At 31.4% G+C, this 25,139-nt stretch overlaps 1 protein-coding gene across 1 annotated transcript in view; it reads left to right on the top strand.

Annotated features, from left to right (window-relative positions):
• The window catches only part of LOC148276240 (uncharacterized), a 133,400-nt gene that overhangs the window by 58,284 nt on the left and 49,977 nt on the right, over positions 1-25,139 (top strand). The window contains exon 5 of the mRNA XM_088234539.1: positions 15,715-15,863. Coding sequence (XP_088090665.1) covers positions 15,715-15,863 — 149 coding nt within the window. The remainder of the gene's footprint in view (positions 1-15,714; positions 15,864-25,139) is intronic.

The raw sequence follows: 25,139 nt of genomic DNA on the forward strand, positions 1-25,139 counted from the left end.
GGCGACTTCACGAATGCACGCGGCGAAAGTGAGGCAAAGTGGGGGGATTTTTCTACACAGTCCGATGTATTCAAATATGATTATACGCTCCTTCTGGACTATTCTTAATTCTTTGTTATAAACTTCTACTTGGACCAATTACAAACATTTGGATAATCTCAAAATATTGTCTAGAAATTTAGCCTACTGCTTAAGCAGTCGTGTTTAAAAATAATTATAAATTTTTATTTTTTGTTCTTTTATATTAGAATAATTATAAATACTCGTATTTTTAACTCAATTCCATTAAAAATATATAATTCTAGATTATTAGGAATTTAAATGTCTAAAATGAGTGTTACGCGAAACACATTGTAATACCGTGAACAGTTTTTGGTCACCTTTGTTAAATCCTTCTGGCACTCCCCTTTGGTCACCCCAACCCCTGCCTGACGCTGCATTGTTCCCCCTCCCCCGTCGAGTAATGGATGACGTGAGACTTTTCATACAAACGATGATACTTTAGCTCCCTGCTTATTATTTCTTCGCACGGAGAATCTACCCATCACGTGGTCTCATTGCCAATTTTTATAGTTATTTTTTCCATCTTCCGCTCATCATTTTTTGATTGCGTAACATTTCACGCGAAAATTAGTTTTTCCCGAGTTCTTTCCGCGCCCCGAAGAACATTATTTAACCTCTCTCCGTATCTTTTTTAGATTGGGATGGTTTTGTTAAAATACATTTTAGTTTGTTTATTTAATCTACTAAATCCCCAATAAAACATATATCATTGCAAAAATTCATACAAGATCAGGTTGAAAAAAATTTTTTATACATCTGGGTGATAACTGTAACTTTCAATGTTTGACATTTCGTTATTTTTTATGCTTTTCTTGTACATTTAATTGTGCAATCTTTTATAACAATTTGTTTGCGTGTTTTCCAGATGATATTTTACTTTCTATTACAATTCATGTTGAACATGTTATCAATAAATCCTTAAAACTCCTTGGATTTATTAACAGAAGCACAACTGTTTTCAAAAATATCAATACCCCTAAAACTCTCTTCTGTTCCCTAGTTCACCCGCACCTCGAGTATTCCTCTGTTATCTGGTTTCCATATTATAATGTTTACATTAAATATATTAAACCAGTTCAACATCGAGAAGATAGGGTGAAGGTTGGGCTTATCCAGAGACCAATATACGTTTAATGAGTTAGAAACTAGCTTAAATATATCTTCTCTTCAAGACCGTCAAAATAAATCCGACCGTCTAATCCTATTTAACATTCTCAACTCACTCTTTGATGTGCTTGAACAACTAAGCTCAAAAAAATTAAATATCCTAACTAAAAACCTCAGACAAAACTTAAACTTTCATACGATAATCATAGAACGAACTACGGTTTTCATTCCCCTATACCCAAAATTCTTAGGTCTGCCAAAAAAAATACCAGTCTTGATTTCTTCGATAATAAGTTGTCTTCTTTCAAACGATCACTAAATTAAATTAAATTATAAACACCTTTCTCCCGCTTCCATTCCTATCAAGTCTACGATATACCATTGTGGATTTCTACTTTCTTTTATAATAATTTTCTATTCATAAATATGTCCTTAAAAATGACCACTGGGCGTATAGATAAAAATATAAATAAGTAAATGTTGAAATTTATTATTATCTAATATCATAGGGCTCTTGACCTCTTAGAGTTATTTACGTGTAATGTATCTTTGTACTAATAAAAAAAGTATTTTTTTATATAATAAGTTTTAAACACAGTATTTGTTATGTTTATAGAGATATCAAAGTTATTAGATGCTGTGTTTACTAGCTATACATCACCGGGAACGGTTATTATTATGCAATCACGGGTTAACAAACAGTTTTTAATTTTTTCATTACCAATTAATTTCACATATTTTGTATGAGGGTCGCAAGTATGCAAGTATGCGGTCATACAAAATCGTGCTCAAAATAAATGACAAAAATTATGCCAAGTTTGTGACTTCTAACGACACCTGTGGGTCGAAGAAGGCACTTCAATAGATTATTTTACTTCTCTACTTTAGCGACAGTTTGAAACAGTGTTTTTAAATATCACGTGACTACGGTGCCAGTTTCAAAGAGATTTTCAACCATTTGTGATGCCTGCGATAACTATAGCACGAAAAAAAACTTTTCGTCATTTTCAATTTTTCAATATCTTTCTTTATCAATATTTTTTATTTGTGAAATTATGTTTTAAATTAAAGTGAATTTAACTATGTTAGACCGAAATAGAATTATCCACAAAATCAAGAATAGAGTTTAGCGTAGGTTTCGACTTGTAGGGCAAATGGATAGCGAAAAAACGGCTAAAAGGATATTTTAACGAAAAGGCGGACTGTAAATGAAAGACGAATTTCATTCAGTTTTGTAATTTGGAAATATTTGAGAAAGGATGGGAATATGGAATGAATTCCTTCCTTCATTCCATATCCTTCAATATAATCTGAATGTTTTTCAATTTCTGGCACTGGATCACAAAATGAACTCTGATATGACAATGTTTTCCTCGACGCGCGACGATTCCAACCACTTTTTTTTCCGATTTTATGTGAAGTCAAAAATGTTGTTTTGTTTTGAGAAAGATATGACATCACTGAATACGACAAATACGACAAATACTTGAATATGGACTCGTCAAAGTCGGAATAATCGGCGTGCGTGAATGAAAATATGTGTAAATGTAAAGGAAGCGAGATATGTTTGCAAAGATATAGTGATATGGTGGTACATTCTATCTGCCTATCCTTACCGGGGTACGGCGTAAATGTTTGACTCTACCCCAACTTGATTTCATTTTCTAATAGTGAGTTATTTACAAATCGTTAAAAATGGCTTTCAAAATTTTATATTTTGGTAAATCATCAGAACGCAAATATTTTTTTTTCTTATTTTTTTTTTAATATTTCATTTCAACCATGTCAAGAATCAAACCCGAGACCTCTTGCGTGGTAGGCAGACGCGCTTACCATTCCACCACGAAGCCGACACATTGCAATTAATATATATTATTCTAAAATAATTATAATATTTCGTCTGTCATTAAATATAGTATACCAAATAATGAAATCCATTTACCGAGTAATCACACGCATATCAAAAACTCTCACGTAACAAAACTCAATTTTTAGTGACGCAAAAAAATTATATCTTTAATTAATAATATACATTCCAATTTTATTTGAATCACTTAAATTAATCAAGTTCTGCAAGCATGTACAGATTTCGCAAAATAATTTTTACTATTTTATTATTCATACATATTTTAATTTTCACAAATATGAATTTATGATTAATATTTAAAGCATTAACGTTGTGGTCAATGATATTAAGTAGAAATTAATGTTATTAAATATTTGTTTATAACCACTTACCGACTTTTTTTGTTTGTATGTTGGTTAGAATGTTGGTTTAATTGGTGTCCTGACAAAGAGGCGAAAATGTCTCAAAACCGGTAGACATCAAAAAATTATAAAATTTAGTGAATTGATTATTTACCGCAACATATCGGTTCCTTATAACAAGCATAGCGATATAGGAACCGATAGATTCGTACAAATATTTTGCTATATCACACCACTTTGTCAATTCAACCTTTTCTCGCCATATGTAAATTCGTATTTAAGAGGTTTTTTTCTGTTAAAAAAACCTCATCCTTAATGCACAACTTTTCATATAAGATGATTGTACGAAAAATGTTAATTTACTAAAACTTAATTACAATTTCAAATGGTTCTCTTTCCATCGTTGAATTAATATGATCAATTTTTCGTTCAGTTGTGATTTCTTCATCGCGTGACCATTATACACTCGTGGATAAGGATGACGAATTATATCAATTTAATTCACAATTTGTTTACAGTAACTAACGAAAGAAATACTGTTGTAGTATATTATACATCTAACCAATTATTTCAGCGGATATTGATAGTTTATGCACGATCAATAAAAACAAATAGAAGATTTTAAAATGTTAATAAAAAAAACGAGATTGGTGTTTTATTTTTTCAATTAAACTTTACACCTACGTCTTTATCCTTACCCAATGGTTCATAAGGTACTGCATTGGTACACTAAATGCAGCGTATTACATTATCTGTCACATAAAAATAATGTAAAGTCTTACAATTTTCCAATTGCACAGTGTGTAAAATGGCCACTTAAACCAGACAATGACAGGTCAAAAGCCCTGTAAATGCCTAAATTTCCATATTCGCTCCTCAAAAATGTTTTCCCTCTCTGTTGAAATAAATTCAAATACACTTGCACTTACACAACTGTAAATTATTGCGGTGAACGAACTTTAAAATAAATATACTTTACACTGATCTTACCAAAAATCGAACCCGAAACCTCAAGAATGGTTAGCAAATACGTTGTGGTTATAATAATTATAGAGAATCATTATTAAACCAATATTTTGTTACAAGGTTGCATGTGTAAAATAAAAGATTTTTAACTTACATATTTATCTAGAGTTTTGTTTACGACTTAATTGACCATTATTAAATTAAATGAAAGCGCGCTTGCGTACAATGCAAGAGATCTCGGGCTCAATTCCCAACATGGTCGATATTAAATATTAAATAAAAAATGTGTTTTACCACACAACATTTCATAGTCCCTAGACTGGCGCCTGGACCGTAAAACTGATCATCTTACCTCCATGTAACAAAAACTATTAAGATACTCAGTACCTTATGCGCCATTAGGTGCAAGAAGGGGAATAATGACGACGATAAAATAAAATACAATAAAATGAATACCAAACACTACTTATTGAGCCTAACCGTTATCATTGTAATAAATTTACGTTAAATGTTATTAGTAATTAGCAACGTCCTTTTAAAGACAGCCGGAATCAATGCTGGTCGGAGAGTGTCTGAGTTTTGGTTTTTATTCGTTATTGGCGTGTTGCGTTTTTGTATTGGTAGGCCTGGCACCTGAAGTTGCATGTGTCTAGTGTTGCAAGTGCCCATAACGTCAACCACTATACTTTGAGGTCTACTTATCTCCACTCGATTTCTGTTTTCAGGCTTTTTAACTGAGTGTTGTATTAGAGTCGAAAACGCTCCTTCAAGGTTAAGGTTCTATTTTAAACACATTACTGTATTCTCTATCCTCTCGGACGCCATAAAAAACAATTATTTGTAAAGTAAGTATTTTTTACAAAACACGTAGTTATGATTTTTTTCAATGTTTATCTCCCTCTCAATCAAATAAAACTCAACTTGTAAAATGTCCTTGGCACGGATTTCCCCAATGAAAAATACATTATTTATTCGACCATAACATGTATTCTGGTGAAATATGAAATAAATAAATGAAATAGTTATTTACAAGAAGTCGGTAAAAATATGATATATTTGATTAATGTTATTCAAAATTTTAAAAATCACTAATTGCTATCAGATAATAATTGACGTGCATCAAAAAATATCTTTGAGAATCAAAATATGCATGTTGTGATAGTATGGTGTTAGAGCGTTCCATCGTTTTTATCGCCCTCAACGGGTAAACCACATAATGGCTCGTAAATTATTGTTTTATTTAAATTGCGTTTAGTTGGGTCAATTTAATAACCTGTGTTTCTTTTATACATAAAAATACACGCTATAGCCAAGCAATTATATATTTTTAAATATATTCACACAACGTATTTTAAATCGGATTTTTTTTTCTTTTTAAATTCATTAAGAACAACAATCCGAAACGTCATTAGTTTCTTTAAAAAAACTACCTATATCACGATCTGTCCCTGAAAATTTTCATGACTATCACTTTACAAATACAAATAAAGTTGAAATGACTAACCACACTCATAGTTTTATTTTTCTGATACAAATTTCATGACGTTAGTCGTATTTATGTTCAATAAATCAATAATTTAAGAGGCATTTTTTCATCCGTTGTTTTGTTATTGAAAACAACGAATAGGTGTAGTGATTAAAACTGCACAAAACCTTTTGTGTCGGAATGATGTTCAACCATTGTCTGTCTAAGTCAGGTGCTAGACATTCCCTCACACAATAAATAAAAGCCGACATTATTCAACCTGTGATATGTCCGTTATTATTGGTTCTAGCGTGCGCTCTGTTTCGCTTGATAAAAGAGCCTCGGGTGCCTTAATTGCGAATTCGTGACTTCGACATTTTGTGAAGAAGTCGGAGTGGAAACCCCTTTAGATGAGCAAGGGCATTGTCGAATTTTGCAAATAATTCATTTCGAACATTATTAATGTCTCGTTTCCTTTGGCTGCTTTCTTAATGAGAGTATCGTTAAGCTTTTTTAATGGTGAAACTTAGATTTTAAGTCTTTTCATAGTCTAGTTTAATAACATTAATATAATTGCACTTTATTTAGAAGATGCTCAATACTTTTACTTTTATAGTTAACTGATATATTTCATACAAAAACATTTTTTTTAAATTGAATTTTGAATTTATTGCCTGATTGTGGGAAACTACAAAAGTGGAGGTGTGAAAAAAATATTAAATTATATTTAAGAATAACGGGTGTTTTTTTTTATCTTATCAAATAAGTAAAATTCCATCAAAAAGTTTTGCTAAAATATTATCTTAATATCGAAAAAAATCAAGAGCGCCGCAAAAAAACCACTACGTCTTATTTGTGTTTGTAAAAATTAGACAAACCCTTAATGTAACTCAATATCCAAAGAACATAATCAATTAAATTATATTCTTTGAAAATTTAATAAATTCTTCGTAGTTTTCACTGTCTTTTATTTAAAAAATACAGTATTTAAGTTTTTTTTCGTACTGTATTGTTTTCTTGATTGATTTACATGGTAGATTTGTAAGAAAAGATCCTTGATTTCAATTCATTTTATTCAACTATACTTAAAAATTGATTTTAGAGTACGAGTATACAACACTTTTAAGTTACTTTTTTACAAGGGCTAATAGTTCTACCCTTCGCACATTTCCGTGATGGAAATTAAATGGGCAACATTTATCTTAATCTTCTTACCAGTGATGTTTCCTTCTGCAGTACACGGCTGGATGGCAGAATAAGGGTGTTAGGTACGCTCATCTACCCAAAAAGCGTAATAAACATGTATGTAATGGGACTTATAGCCATCATAAAAACGGCGCATAAAAACATCACACCTTCAAAGCTTCTATCTTGTATTTTTTGTACTGAAGAATCGCATTTACTCGTATAGTACCTCAAAGGGGCTTTATTTGGGGATGAGCGTGTCCTCGCATCACTTGCACAGCAGACATAACCTGAAAAATAATAAGATAATAAGTATCTACGTGTTTGTTCTTTTTACATTTCTTTATTATTAAATCACAAAATAATGGACTAGAACGTTACATCGTAAGCCTTTAATTCGAAAATCAGTTTCTTAATATTTATTGATAGTAGGTAAACACTATTTTTGTTAATTAGTTTTGTTACATAACTTGCTGGTTGTATTTCCCATCTTTATGTTTTTCAGAAATATGTTATTATGTAATCAATATTTTTTATTGTAATTTGATTTCGCTCCTTTACTTATTTATTTGTTTAACTTACTTATTTACTCTGTTGACTGTTGATTATAGACAATATTCATAAATTATGGGATTATTGACCAAAATTATCAAAAAAATAAAATCGACAAAGATCTTGGACTAAGGGTTCCAACTATGTATCAGAAGGATAAAATTTATAAATATTTGAAAAAATCTGAATACATCTGGCTACAAAAGAATAAAATTTCAGTTCTTCGATACTTATCGTCAAAATAAAAACAGTTTTTTTTCAATCAGACTTTGTAAAATCAGATTAACGATCATAATCCTACAGACCATCCATTAATATTCTTATTCTTAGTGCCATGCAAGCTTCTGACGTCACTGCAACCTGCGAGCACTACCCATAGTTTAGACATAATGTCTAATAAAGTACCAAACATTTTCATTTGTAAATTGACTCTTTTTGTAACATTAAACAATCCGTTTCTTATAATTTATTATTTTTTATATTATCATCATATTTTATACATAAAATTATACAAGTATACATTGTTACTTTGACTCTTACTAGGGTTATTTACTCCGTTTTAAGCTAGTCAAAATAATATATAAAAAACAGTTATCAATAACAACAACAATAAACCATCAAGCCGTTTCCCCGTAAGGTTAGGCAGAGAGGATAGAACGCCACAACACTCTATCTTTGCATACAGATCTCGCTTCCTCTACATTCATACATCTTCTCATGCACGCGCGCCGATTATTCCGACTTTTGACATATCCATCTTTAAGTATTTAATTTATTTAATAAACAGTAATCAATACATTAAAACAATAAATGAAGGTAAAAAACTTAGTGAAAAACATAATTAAATTCATGGTTTCAAAAAAGAAAAAAAAACAGTTAAAACATTAAAAAAAACACCCAGAATGCAATAAAAAAGTAGTAAAAATAAAATACATAATAAAAGACCAAGTATAAAAAATGTATTTGTATTGCAAAAAACGTATTTCAAAAAAAATAGTAAGATACGAAGTTATAAAAAAAAATGTAATAAAATACGTTTTGAAAGATTTAATAAAAAAAATATTTTAGGTAATAAAAAACCTTGAAAAATAATATTTTTAATTTATTTAAAATTAAACACTTTGCTATTTTAAATTAATTTAATCCATTTCATATTTCCTTTCTCAATTAACTCCTTCTTACCGAAAGCATATCTAAGCCTATTTTTTAATGTAATATTTAAACCACCTTTGCTTACATACGGGTCCTAAAGTCTATATGAAAAAGCCTTTTGTAGGCCTACGGGAACCACTCGCCTTTGCATTATTCAGGATGCGTTAAGCTGTGAGCGTAAAAGGATCGCTACGCGTGATTCTCTACGCCCGCCTAGCCTATTGTCTACGAGGCGTAGATGCGCAACCTTCCGTCTACTCGACTTAATAAATAATTTGCAGGTGTTGATTTTTCCTCTTTATTCCTCGGAACACGCGTGGCATGAGATAAAAGTATCGTCATTTTAAAAAAGGGAAGCGGCCTTGTGTTTTGAACGAAGGGTGTTTTTTTATAGGCATAATGTAAATGATTTCAAACGGCTTCTTTTAGTTTCCACACTCATTTATTTTTATCTCACTGATGTTCAAATCTCTAAGGTTTAAATTGAAAGCAATTTATACCTGCACAACTTTCCCTTTGTGCTTTAACTCCGTAAGTAGAGGCTTTTTCAAATATTAATTAATAAATAAATAATTCATTCGATATTCCAGAATATGTCTATGAGTCAGTGAAGTAATTTATTACGCTGTTTATTTATTCACAAAAAATGCGTTATATACCCATAAAATACAACATTTAAAAAAACTGTGTTTTATTACATTGTTTATATTTTATGTTGGATTATTGAAATAAACAAATAAAATTTAAATCGTTCAGGTTTACATAAAGCGTAAAGTATAAATTAATGGTAAAGTAGAATGAGGAAAATCAAAGAAGACGTGGCCGGATCAGATAATCCTAAATCTCAAGTCTGATCATCTCAAAAGCAGATATAACCAAGGGCATAAATGACAAAATCTATGAATGTAGGAGCTAGTAATTTATGTCAGGATAGACGTGTGTAACGGTCTATCCTCTTTGGGCACCACTTGAGGGGAATGGTGTGATTGTAATAGTATTAATAGCCCGATACTTTACGGATCTGGGCTTGGAGGGGAAGATTTAGCTAAATGCGAACTCTTGCCTGCCGCACAGTAGCCAGGTTAGACCTAGACCTAGGCTTGGAGCGCGAGAACTATTCACGGGGACCCGTCACAATAGATCTTCACAGGTTGCAGTGACGTCAGGAGTTTCAAGCATAACCCTGACCCCCCCCTCTAAAATAATAATAAGATTAAGTAGTACTTATAACTGAAAGTAATAAGCATTTAGTATTATAATTATCGTGAAATCTGCTACTGCTATACAGGTAAACTACGGTTACTCCAAATATTATGAAATTGAGTTGTTACTATGTCGAAATCAAATTTTTCGTCCTCTATTAGAAGGTAAATAGCATTTAATTTTTACTTTTTTAATAGCAAATATTATTTATTTATTATTTATTGTTACTCCACACCAAATTAGAGTAAGAAAACATACACTCCTCCCAAAGATTACAAAAATGAGTATTTTTATATTTGTCGGCCTCGTGGTGTAATGGTCAGCGCGTTAACCTACCATGCAAGAGGTCTCGGGCTCGATTCCTGGCATGGTTGATGTGAAATATTTATTTAAAGGGGTGCTTTTATACTAGAATATTCCATAGTTCCTGGACTAGTACCTGAAGCGTAAGACTGATCATATTTCCTTCGTATAACAAAAATGATCAAGATATGCTGCGATTGGTGTACCAATGCAGTAGCCTATGCACTATTAGGCGGGGAAAGGGAATGATGGTGAATGAGGTGATGATTTTTATAATGTGTATTAATATATTTTAGAAAACAAATTTAGAAAAATACAAGATGCTTAAAAGTATGAAATATCACTAATTTGTCTCTCCTGAAAAGTTGGGTTTTCGGAGATACTATGGTTTACCTCTCGCATACAGATATGTAAAATGGTAAATTTTGTTTGTATATGTTTACCACTAATTATTTTCTTAGTTTAGTTTTATATGATTATTATATCGATACTTCTTAACTAAACTGTGGTTTAAAAAAAAAATTACTACGTTTAATGACTGTGTATCATCGCGGTTAGTAAACGTTGCAATGTGATCTAAAACATCATCGAGCATTGCGTATGATACACGGTACCATAACCTGACATAATCCATGTGTATGAAACTAGACAATATTTTACGAAACCTTATGAAACTTATTCCTGCAAAAAATTTGTACCTCTTAAAGTTTATTTTAAATATTCACCCTTATGTTTTTTTAGCACTTTACTGATTGAAATGCTTATTCTTTTAAAGTGTAATCAGTGTGGAAAAATAAAAAAATAAAAAACATGTTTTTGAGGAAACATCATCTTCTTCTTCTTCTCCTTCTTCAGCCTTATTCTCTCCACTGCTGGATAAAGGCTTCTTCCAAACGTCTCCATTCCTTCCTATTACCCGCTTTCATCATCCACGTTTTACCGGCAAGAGAGGCAATGTCGTCGACCCACCGTTTCTGTGGCCTTCCAAAACTTTTTTTGTTTGCTCATGGTCTCCACTTTATTATTCTGGGTGTCCACCTGCCATCATTTTGTCTCGCCAAGTGTCCTGCCCACTGCCAAGTCTAAAGATGCCCATTAGAGGGTGAAAGCGCTAATTTGTCAAAAAAATAAGTGGAAGTGTACTAAACATCTTAAATTTGTAACTTATGTTTAAATAAAAGTTATCGTATCATTAAAATTGTTCTGTTTTAAGTTCAGGTGTTTCTTCGTAAACGTATTTTTTTCCGCCCCATAGTCTTGTAGTTTGTACGTTTGCCTACAATGTTCGAGTTCGATTACTTATAAAGTTGACAGAAAATATTTGTTGAAAATATGTTTTTGCATAGGATTTTTTAGAGTACTGTCTGCTCATAAAAAAAAATAATTGAGACACATTGCAATAGGGGTAATAATGCAGTGCTCCATGCAACGCTAGGTATGCAAATAGAATGATGATGGTTATGATGCTTCTAGTGAAGTTACCAAGAAGAATAGAGCTAAGTTGGGCTGCTTTTGGCAAACTCGAATTTTTTTTTTTAAAAAAAGAAGTCTCTATATGCTTAAAAAGACAAGTATATGAATCGTGCATATTGCCGGTGACAATATACGGAACAGAAACCATGTCTGTGTACCAGGTATTTTTAATTTAAACATATCAAATATAAGTTATGAAATCATTACAATGGAATTCCATTAAGAATTGTCAATAAATAACTTGAAACAAAACTAAATAATTTTGTTATAGAATTTGGTCGTTTTTTCCACGCTATCAAATTGAAATATTTCAACACAAACTCCACCTAGGCATAGATAAATATCTGTTCCTCTTTTCTTCTGTTCCTTATGCCTCATAGGCCAAATAAACCCTTTTCTAAATAAATTCCGCCATGCCGCCACCAAGGAAACGCCAGCTTACGTGATGAGAATATGAAGGTCTAAAGAAGACAAGGGGTGAGTTTAGGGGATGAGACGAGAAACAAAGGGAGGCACTCAGATCAGTTCCGGCTGTAAATAAAACTCAATGAATACCTCGAGTCAGTAAACAATTTACAAATAATTGCCTTATTTAATTTGAAGTTTATGTGCATACATATTAACATATTCGCGAGATGATTGCCAAATGGTATTGTTTTCCAACCTGCGCACAAAATAAAAAGTAATGTTCATATAATATTTTGGTTTCAAAATGTACACGAGAAAAAATAAAATTGGGGCAAAAATAGAACTAGTAATATATAAGATGTACATAAATGTATTTAAATGTTATTTATATTTATTATATACCTATATGGCACGGCCTAAGTCAATGAGGAACTTCAGCCCTACGGGAAATTGGAAATGTTTTCTTGCGCGCGGTTAAAATTGGAGCATTAAATTGTACTGCAAAGTTTCCTAAAAATATACGAAAAAATGTTTGAATAAAAACGAACTACTTTGAACGGCGTCACTGGTTCATCAACAAATAGTAAAAAAGTTATGGAAAATTTCCAGTTCGCTTGCCGCCAATGGACCAATGAGCAAAACTGATCGAGAATAAGCGGTTGAAAACCTCTGACGTCACATGCGGAGTTATTTCAGAAGCACAAAACTTAAAAAAATTATGGCGCTAATAATACGATACATTGAAATTGAGAAAGATTTTTTGGGCTTAGTTTAATAGTCTAAAGACATATACAAAAAATAAAAAAAACACTGAACTTCCTCATTACAACAGTTATATGACAAAAAAAAAGTACAAGAAAGTGGACGAAAAGAACATAAAACTTTTTAGAAAGGACAAACAAGGGCAGTAAAATAATGGTATACAACATATTTATAAACACGATTAACATGTAAGACTTCGATCTAACACATGTCAATCCATTTTCATCCCACACTGTGTAAGTGATGAAATGATCTGCGAAAAGCCTGAAGATATATTCCAAAGAATTCCAAATTGTGTGAAAAAGCACATTCTGGATATTGGAACATAAAAACAAACGCAGCTTTTAGAAAATTTGAAAAATAACAGATTTTTACTTTTGGTGACACTTATAGCACTAAGTATTTTGAAAATGCATATAAGGTCTATCTCCGCACTACGTTCCTCCAATGAAGACAGATTGGGAGATTGCTCTATTTCAAAGAAGGAATAATTACCCCTTTGCAATCCGAGCAACCATGCCACTTATCTTATAAAATGGTGCTGTATAGACTCTACATGATCAATATAATTAATTTATAATGAATTATAAACTAATATTGATATTATTCTTCTATTGGAAAAATAAAAAAAGAGAGGGTAAAAGAGGAGAGATCGAGGCGTTTAGGCGTGTTTTAAATAGAGCTACTGTTTAAACATCTATTTTAGTGAATGGAAGCTGATTGATTACACAGCCGAGCCACATATACACTATATAGTTAGAGAAGATGGAAGAATTATAAATTATGATTTCGCATTTATTTAAATACACTCTGGCTTTTATGTTACTCGGAATTTCACTGAAATATTGTAAATTACTTTATAATATTGTAATATACTATTAATATGCTTCTATCAGAATTACTATTTCTCTGACAAAATGTAGTCGTTTTACCTTGTACGAGTATTTCCAAACTATATTTAAACTAGGCGGATAACTTAAACTAATTTCCAACTAATTTGTCTAAGACGGGTATATTATATTAAGACAATTTACATGAAACTCTTAATTACCTACCATATTTACTTTATTTGATTTAAAATTCTTAAAATTTAATAGGCATTATTCCCGGTCTAAAATCGCAGCGTATCTTGAGCTTCGTTGTTTGTTAAATTAAATGAAGGTTTTTGTTTCACTCTCACGCTTCAAGTACCAGTCCCATGGATTATGAAATATTCCAGCGTAAAAAACACTAATTTCAATAAATATTTCATGCCAACCATGTCGAGAATTGAATCCGAGACCTCTGGCATGGTAGGCAAACGTGCTGACCATTCCATCACGAGGCTGACTCTTCCATAAATAGACTGAAAAATAAACATGTAAATAGATATAACGCGCCGTGGCGCAGTTTATTAGATGGCCAAATATGAAATTGGCGGCGCGAGTTGGATTCCCGCCAGTTGCATGAAAAAAATCCAAGAAAGTTTATTTTGTTAATTGATCCGAGTGATGTGGTGTATTTTTATTACATACTTCTATATTGTCTCTTTCCCACTTGCTGACAAGCCTCTAAAATGGAGGCTTAGCAGGTTATTCTTGTAAAATGTTGTAAAATGTAAAATGTCGTTGTTGTATGTTGATTTAAAAAAGTTTATTAAATATTTTTATTTATTTAGGAAGGTCAACAGACAAAACTTATCTTTCTAATCAAATATTACATAATGAAATACAATAAAGCATAACGACAGGCTTTCAAGTAATTGACATTTTTCTTTCGTACGATACAATAGTTCAATGGTCCCCGAAGCGTAAGAATAAACATCTTACATTCATGTATTAATGTATAATATAGAATAAATGATTAAGATACGCTTCCATTATTGCCAGATAGCTGATCAGTGCATTTTTAGGTGTGTGTAAGGGAGTGATAATGTTTCAACCGTATCATAGTTCTGTAGGAGTGTCGTTAATTCTCAAATCAGTGGTTCGAATATTTTCGCTCTATAACATCTTGATTCTGATTTTATTGTTGATATTTAGGACTTTTAGAAATGACGTATTAGTTGAATTATTTTGGTAATAGGTTATTTATCATCATCATTCCCTTTTCGTGCCTAGTGAAACATAGGACACTGCTTTGGTACGCCAACTGCAGCGTATCTTGATAATTTTTGTAACATCAAGGTATGATGATCAGTTTTACGTCTAAGATGCCAATCCAGGGACCACAAAATATTTTAATGTTAAAACACCTTTTTAAATAAATAATTCCAAGATTTCATGCATGATAGGCAAACACGCTGACCATTCGACCACGTGGCGAACAATAGGAATATAGAACGCGAATATTTTTCTGTCCAAAAATGTTATTACTAGATTATTATATCAATTTATAAAACAATATTTTCAATTGGTCTAAATAATTGTAGACAAGGAACAAATCAACCCCTTGGGAAGTTGTTTATTAAAACATTACAAAAAAGATGATATAACATTTTAGAGAAGAGAATATAGAAGTCTAGGCATTTATAAGGCTTAAGACCTTTCATTTGCTAGTTAAAGTGGCTACTTTACACACTGCGTTACATTCAACATTCTACCTATGTGTGATACTAAGTAATGTCACTTAAACCAGCCAATGACAGCCCCAAGTACCATGAAATGCGTCTTCCTTTCCCTAAAATGTTTTCAATTTCTTTTGTAATATCTTTATGCAATTTATTTATACACGGTTAAAGATTTTTCTGATATTTTTTATTATTCCAAAATTTTCGGCATTTAAATCTTTCACGTTAAATTCTGTGGGAGATGTCAGTTTTCTTACTACAATTTCTGTATAAAATATTGATTTCATAATATTTAATATTTGTTTTCAATTTATTCCAGAAACCTGTCTCAGTACGGCAAAAAAGAAAGCCACAACATTTTCGCGGCTTCTTAGGGGGTTGAAGACGTCACATCGCAAAGAGAAACATGGCAGTTGTTCTCCAAAACAGGCTAGACAGGCAAGAACACAAGGGATGCCTCCGCAAAGGGTGAGTTCTGGAACTATACTACTCTGTGTATGTGGTATTTTATGCATGTTGATCTAACATACCATAATCTTAGCGTCTGAAATTATGACGAGCTGTGAAAGCTTCACGTTTAATCAAATAATAAAATGAAAATCGAGTTACCTTAAAGTTTTACCTGAAAAAACTTTTCCATTTTATTTAAGAACGTCGGGTTAAGAAGACTACAAATATAGGGAGTATTTTTTTTATTAACATTTTACTACAATGTTATTCTTATTTTACACTTTGAAGTTCAATTTCATATTTTCATTCAAATTCATTTTTTAATTTAATTTAATACATTTTAAAAACATTTTTTTTTTACATAAATAATACATGTTTACGTAAAACGTACAAAAGAAAAAAACAAAACGAAATACCACCCCAAAAAAATCATTTTTTTCTCCATAAATAGTGGTATGAAATACAAAATTTACAAACATTATTTGTTTATGGAGTTGCTAAGTTAATAAAGTTGTATTACTCAATAAGTTTTTTTTTAAATGCCTTAAACAATGCATATTTATTTTTAATTGTGTGTGCTAAACGTTTATTATCATTTCACTATTTTTATTAATAATGTTTAAAAGGCATACATTGTATTTTAAAAACTTTATGAATAATTACCTGTATTTAACTATTTTTTTTATAAATAACGCCCAAGAAAATAATAATTACATATTTAAATGCATGATTTTTTTAAGTCATCTAGATGTTTTACTCTTTAAAATCATCATGAGTAATTTAATTTTTTCTGTTTTTGCTGACGTTTTGGACAGCGTTACAGTGTTCACCATTTGAGCTGATGAAGTTTTTATGTCATAGTGTGCTGTAGTTGTATGATGAATTTGTACCGTACCGCAGTCGGCAGGTTTGTTTTTTTCGGTTTATGTTCAATGCCGGGTAACATTATCTCTTTTTATTCACTAAGTATTTGAAAAGCCGCGAAAACCTACGATATTTATTAGATGTTTAAAAACACATGTGAAACAGAATATTAATCTGCTTTCTTGAATTAAAATGTGTATTTAGGGCTGTAGTCTGGTAAAACGAACGCAAAATTAGGAAATCATACGATTTTGCCATTTTAAAACGAATGTTTTTTTTTTTTTTTATAGCGCAATAATAATAAAATAAAAAAACCTAAAATAGATTAAAACAATATTTTTTAAAGGTATTTCTGCAAAAAAATATACTTAAAAGTTTTTTGTGACTAAATTATAATTACTTTTAGACCGGCAGATTACGCCATTTCAAATTTAGACTGAACTGAGGTATCCGAGATCTCAGTAAAGACTAAGTATTGAACTTAAATTGTATTAATAAATTATAGATAATAAATTGAAGATAATAAATTGAAGATAATAAATTAAAGATAAAAAATTGATCATGAAAATGGCCGAGGCCAAACTTAGATTTTGAAAAGAAATACAAACATTTTAAATCACATACATTTTTGTGACATTTTCTTTTATTTCTACGAAAAAATATGCATTTGGTAAAACTTAAAAAAAAAAATATTGAAATGTTTTAGTTGAAACCTTTTTTATAAAATTGTTTTCCCTTTTTTAAAAAACAGAAGATAATTCTAATTGTAAAATTTAATTTAAAACAACATCTCATGTACGTTTTTATGACCCAATTTTTAATTCAAATATGTATTCTAATGTCCCTCATTTCCGACGCCATTTTCTATGTAATCGAATTGCTTCTTTAGTCCGAACTTCCAAAGGGTGGGCGGGTTTAACGATGCCCTTCTAGTAACACTTCCCGGAATGTACTAATCATTCTCTATAATTTAATTTACGTCGGCGCAATAAAAGCAGACACCTTGAATTTATTCTTCTCGCGTGTTTAGTCGTAGGTATTCGGCAATTCGCTGCGTAGGTACCCATAAGGTGGAGCTTTATTGCAACCTGAACGACAGTATCTCACGGGAGAGAGGGATCGCCTTATCCCCGTGTCTAATAACAAAAGAAGCAGGCTATAGGGTGCTTGAGTAATTTAGTCATTAATTTGTCGTGTTCCAATATAATGTTTGCTCAGGTGATTTATCTTAAATTCTAAATCCTAATCCTGGTTTTTTAAATATTTTGATCAATTTGTTTTTAAATATAAAATTTTGATTACGGTGTTTTAAAAAATATATCCATGTCATTGTTTTTATTAAGTTGATTATCTATTCATACATTATCTTCTTTTTTTTCTCTTTATGCACTTTATGCGAATTCTATTGATGTCATCAGAAAGCTTTCGGATTTAATAACAATGTTTTGAACTTATTTTTGATAATATTGTTTATTATTTAAGGTATAACTAGATGTTTACATTTATATTTTCTACAGCTATCTAAATAAATATATTTCATTTTATTATCATAATTCCCTTTCTGCACCTAATGGCGCATAGGTCACTGCATGTATACACCAATCGCAGCATTTTAAAATCATTTTTCTATTATATGAAAGTAAGAGGATGAGTCTTAGGCTTCAGGTGCCAGTCCAAGAACTAAGAAATATTCTATTGAAAAGATACCTTTTTAAATAAATATTTCATGTCAACCATGGTAGGCAAATGCGCTGACCATTACACCACGAGGCCTACTATTAGATTTTATAATTATTATTTTGGGCTTACATTAAAATCTTCTTCTTCTTCCAAGTCGGTCACTCAATGTTGAGGTGAGGATCGTGATTATCATGAACACTTCTGATTAATCTGGTCCACTACAGTCCAAATAAAATTTTAGCCCCGTAGCCACCTTTATTTGGTCAGTCCATCTACATGGGATTCTACCCCGGCTTCTCCTCCATCAACTCGTAATATAGTATTGTAATTAATTTATAATATTCGCTGTGAACAATACATGCATATATATGCTGACATATTTTACAATTTACCTCTCACAATTATTTTTATACTCTTTGTGTAAAATTTGTTGTTACTTTCATTGTATTTTTTAAATGCCTCAATTAATTTATGTTTGAATATTTAAGTATAATAAATTAGAACAAAAATTTCACTAATATTCGTAAAATAGAGCCAGAACCCTAGACGAGTGTTTTCGACTAGATGGCTGCTTTTAGGTTAAAATACTGAAATAGGAAATAAAGTTAAGATAACTACACTTTATAATGTAGTGGTAAGTGTGTTCGTCTACCATGCTTGAGGTCCTGGGTTTGATTCCTGGCAAAGCCGTAATCTCAGCCGTTTCATAATGCACGGATATCGACATTTGGGCATGGATAACCTTTTAGAAATGATAATATGGATGTCTTGGCAGTTACAACGCTTCCAACTCATTGTCGGCTGGTTTAAGTTACTACTTTTTCCACTGTGTAATATTCACTTATTCGCTTATGTATGAAAATCCACGATTCTTTCATTCTTTCGTCTGCTGATTTTTTTGAATGCCCGGACTTTCATATTCCATTCTCTAAAATGTTCTCCATCTCTGTTGTAATACGTTAATCGTAATAATTCCCTAACACAGCGGTTCCTAAAAGATGTTCCGCGAAACCTTGGGGTTCTGTAAAAGGGTCACAAGGGTTTAGAGAGTTAGGGTGTATTGTCGTAGAAAACAGGCAGTCGACATTGCGACGCCAGCGTTTTCATCGGTAAATAGCTTCACCTTGGTTCTGCTTTCGTTTGTATCGACTTTCTTATATGAGACCGGCTTTTCAGCTTACGCCTACACTAAAAACAATTCAAAACAAGACTGGATACCACTCCAGATCTCCTTATTCAATTGTCAGACATTAAACCTAGCTTTCGTGCTATTATATGTAAAATTATGGAAAAAAAAATATTTTTTTTATTAAATACGTGCGGTTAATATTTTAAATTAAAAAAACGAGTACACTCTTTTCTTTCAAGTCAAATGCAAACGACAAGGTGTCATGGGTCTTAAACATTTAATTTTGGTCAATTTACTTTTTTTGTCGAGATTGTGTTCCTCCGAAAATGGGTAGATCGATTAGGATTCCATAGCTATATAAAATAAATATATAATATCGACGCTGTCTTTATTATTATCCAGTTACGTATATATGTATATCATTTTTGAATGAACGTAACAGTGATGCATAATTATTTGTAAATATATATTTTAACTTTATTATTATGTTTATTAAATTACATATTCTACTCAATACTCTTTTGTAGATGTGTTACAATTATTAGTTTATTGTATTATTTTGTATTTATTTTTACTATCAATTAATTAAATATTTCTATATATTATATAACATATTGCCATGTATTATTTTATAACTGTTCGGCATTCCATTTTTCGACATGTATAAATTTTAATATTTAAATTTTTTTTTTATTATTTTGTACATTTATTTATTTATTTATTTATTTATTTATTCACACTTATTATCAAAATACAATTCCATATTCACTTTGCCCAGCTAACAAGGGTACATACCCCGTTCCAAGCTAGGCAATTACATTTAAATATATTATAATACTTAACAAATTAATATAGAGCACAGACAAACAAAGTATAAACTTATTCGGATACACATTTTGATTCATATACATACAGACATACACATATATACACACATGTATATTTAAATATACACATATATACATATGTACATACACACACACGTTCATACACGCATGCGCATACACATACATACATTCATAAAAACATAGACAATTTATTTATGCGAAACTTCATGGTTGTCATCTATAAATATATATTTTTTAAATTATTCTTTATTTTTTATATTTTTTTTTTACATTGTTTTGATTATTTTGTATATTGATTTAATATGTTAATAAATGTTTTTGATTTATATATAGAAGAGTTCCGACTTTACACGGAATTTTCTAACAAGTCGGGACATAAAAAATATAATTGTGCTCTATGATAAAATTGTGTATTTTGTGCATTAAATAAAAAAATAATAATAAAAAAAAGTTAAACAAAATTGGAAACCTCTGTCCTAGAGGGTGAAATTTAGTCTTACTAAATCAAAAATTTGGAAAAACTCAGAACTCTTTTATATTCTACAATGTTCATTTCCTGTTACAATTTTAATTAAATTAAGGCTCCTAATATTTACAACAGTAACTGACACGGCGTTCATATTTGAACAATAGCTCTTAGTACCTGAACATAATTTATAAGGTTTATTAATGTAACCATAGATACACACGACTAAAATAACATTTAAACAGAATTTTCGGTACAATTTTCCTGCCATTTCCATTTGGGGCTGAGCTCTCGAACAGTATTCTTCCAACCACGATCGTTCCTCATACGGGGCGGTAGGGGGCCACATTGTGGTACTTAAATGAACATAGGGCAGGGTAAGAGATACCGACACAATAGTAAATGCTTTAACGTTTCAAAGCCATATTGTAGAAAATAGCACACGCTCAAAGCTGTGTTCCCCGAATATTAAACACAAAACGTATTGTTACTAGCTAAGTTTTGATTTAATACTCACCTTTCTACATACTCAAAACGCGAAAAATTTTCAATTAGAAAAAGTTACTGAGTTAAAAACACAGTATGTTATTTTAACAAATCGGAAATAATGTAAAAAAAAAAAATATTTAGAGCGGAATTGAAAAATTCAATTTTATAACTATCAATCTACTGTATAATTAACAAGTTTTAATTTTATTTTTTTGGGTTCAAAACCGAGTATATACAATAATTGAAAATACGCGTATTTTAAACCATTTTAGATAATTTATCAAACGTAGCGTCGCACGGAAAAAAAAGTAATACTGTTTACCTACATTATAATATTTTTCATATTTAAAAAAAAACTTGAAAAAATCGTATTATTATTCTTATGGATAACTTATATTGCGCCATTTTTGTAATATAATACCTCAAAGGCGCTTTAAATAGTGATTTTATAGATAAACAAATCTAATTGAAGCTTTTAAATTTGTAATTTAATTAAAACAATTTATAGTGTTGTCACATGCTACGGATTTGTTCAAATGATTTAGAGAACAAGTGGGTTTTAAGTTTCTTCCGAAACATCACTTCACTCTCACAGTTTCGGACTTCTGCTGGGAGAGCATTCCATGCCGTGGGGCCTGCGACCGCAAATGCGCGTTCACTAAATTTAGTGCGCTGTTTGCGTAGAGGTATGATGACTTTTCCTAGCGTGCAACGCCTGTCAGCTAGTTCATCTGAAATGCATAGTTTCCTTAGATATTCCGGAGCAGAGTTGTGCAGTGATTTATACACAAGCCAACAGAGTTTGTATTCGACCCTCTGTGGAAAACGTAGCCAGTGTTATTCCTGAAGTAGTGGAGTGAGATGACTGAACTTAGAGATGCCGAAAATAAGTCTCGCTGCCGCATTCAATACAGACTGTAGGCGAGTCATTGCGATTTTGGTACTCAAAAAGTAAAGTGAGACATAAGTTCTTGTGATATAATACCAAACACCTTTCATTTAGTGTTATTTGTAAAAAAATGTTATACGTTTTATTTAACTTCAGTTTTTAAAGTAGATAATCGAGTAAATTATTTCCTTTTTTTATTTTTCATTTTTCTATCCGACGGTTTTTAAGAAAAGTATCGTCCTTTTCCGCACATGATAGTGCATAGCGCACTTTTGGTCAGTGTATTAGCCTTCCATGCAAGAGGTCTCTTTTAGTTACATGAAATATTAATTTGAAAAGGTGTTAATGATATTTAATATTACGTAGTCCCTTCACTATGAATTATTTTATAAACCTAAAGCGTAAAACTTATCATCTTACCTTCATTTTACAAAAATGGCGAAAATACTATTCGGTTGGTGTACCAATGCAGTACCATATGCACCATTAAAAGCGGAAAAAGAATAATAAAAAAATATAATGAAGATGACGTGCTGTAATCTAGAGCCTATCAGTTGATTTTATGATTTAATTAAAACGAGGAACTAGAATCCCAACTGTCAATGCGCCTTGTAGCTGCAAGGTGTGTCGAGACATTCATTGTACAATGCCCTTGACATGACTTTCACAAAAATAGCGCTAATTAAATAAACCGCAATATTAATAATAGTGATGAGTTAAAAACTGTGACGGAAAATGAACATGGGCAAACTAACGTATTAATTTAAATATTTTGCAACAAAGAGGGAAAACATTTTTGAAAAGGGAATATGGAAGTCTAAGCATTTACGAGGCTTATGACCTGTCATTGGCTAGTTTAAGTGACTACTTTACACATTGTATAACATTCACTTTTAATCCCATGTTTTAACATCTACATTTTCATAACTCTTCAATCTGTTGACTTTTGTGAAGTAAAATAGCTGAAACGTGAGTTAGATTTATCCGGCTAAACCAACTCACCTACTAAGCATCGCCTGAAAACATTTTTTTAATTTTTATACTTCTTCTTACATAAGTTAGTCAATTCAACAATGTATTGAGTTTGTTCAAATGTTTGTAGAATGGCTGGATTTCCTTCCTAAGGAGTTTTTTAAATCTAAATTTATTGCAACAGAAAGGGGGTTTTTTTTGCGAAGGGACTATGGAAGTCTGGGCATTTACGTAACATTCACCTTTCTGCCCATGTTTCAACATCCACATTTTGTCAACTCTTCCATCTGATGACATTTGTGAATTATTAATGTTTTTTCAAAATATTTTTCGATTTTTTAAAACTTTTAACTACTCAAGTTACGTTGCTCTTCAAACAACAAAATTCAAATGCATCAGGTTAATATGATTTATTTTCTCTCTCATGCTTCTTTTTCTTTGCGTGGCCTTATTTTATCCCCCATTTTTCTAAGCATCGATCCGCTTCGTATGAACTTCAGCCATTATTTGAGCTCCATTCTTCGAATATGTGACCACGAACTGCCGCCGCACCGGTAGTCCCGCGTAGGAAATTTTAATGCGAAATCTATTATTTATCAGTTCAGACGAGTCTAGTGGGATAATACAGGAACTATGGCACACCAATTATTTACACTCCCAAACGGAACTGTAGACTTGAAGAATATAGAATTTACAAGTTTGATTAGTGACGGTTTCCTTTGTAGCAATGTGTGCTTCACTTCATTGCGAATACCTTTTTGATAAAACCATTTCTAATGTTTACTTTTGAAATAATCAATGAGAATAATGGTTTTTGCTAAATTTACTTTTTGATGCATTACAAATGGTTCTAGGCATAACCTTTGATCATTGGCACTAGCTAAATACCATTTTAACAATTCGTGTCCATGAGATTAACTACATTTTTTTCTCATTTTTTCCATTTTATTTCGCACCACAACAGGCCAAGAGGCCCAATTTCAGTGGTGAATTACATCACAGAACACCCAGGCTTGAGAAGAATCACATTTCATTTTTTGTGTTCTCACCGGAAATCGAACCCGGAACCTTCCGAGTGTGAGTCAAGCGTCTTGACCACTACACCACGGAGGCCGCCAATTTGCTGTATTTTGCTCCACAATCAATATTATTCATATTGTACTAGAAAAAATAATAGAAGACCAAGCCAAGAGTATCAATGAAATTTTTTGGATAAGATCCGTTGGAAATTATCTCGATTTGATATTAGTTTACCCTTTTTTTAGCAATCAATCCTTTAACATACTTTTATAACGATTATCAAAGGCTTCTAGTTAAATAAACGGAATTCGGTTTCTCTCCTCAGTTAGTGATGTTTTTTATTAGCTACCTAGAGAATAGAAAACAGTTTACTGCATACGAAATATTTTAATCGGAACCATTCTCAGTTTATTCCGGAGTACCACAAGGGTCAAACCTTGGTTCACTCCTTTTTACCATCTTCATAAATGATTTTCTTTATTCTTTATTCCGATAACCAACAGTTATATTCACATTATCTATTAAACAAAACAAATTACAAATAAACCAATAACAGATCGATTAGAAGATCGTCAACTTCTAGCGATTTATTGTATTTACCGATCACTTGAAATTATTCCTTAAGATAGAACACTCCATCGACGGCTTGAGCCCACAGTCTGATATAAACAATATCCTAGACTAGAGTTCTATAAACAAAATATATTTCGATATTTCAAAATACGTAATTTCATCTTTCACTAGCATTGCGTATGCGCACTGTATATCACAGAAACACAATGGATGACAGCCAACTCATGCCTGTTTCGACAATCAAAGATCTTGGGGTCATATATGAAAGACGATACTTTTCGTGCTCACGTCGAGAGACCATGTGACCTTGTACTGAAGATTTTTTTCTCCGAACTAGCAGGGCTGTCGATACTTTCCGTATATT

The sequence above is a fragment of the Micrasema longulum genome, unplaced genomic scaffold (genome assembly GCF_059751315.1).
Source record: "Micrasema longulum isolate JH-2025_06_02 unplaced genomic scaffold, ASM5975131v1 h1tg001256l, whole genome shotgun sequence".
Lineage (NCBI taxonomy): Eukaryota > Metazoa > Arthropoda > Insecta > Trichoptera > Brachycentridae > Micrasema > Micrasema longulum.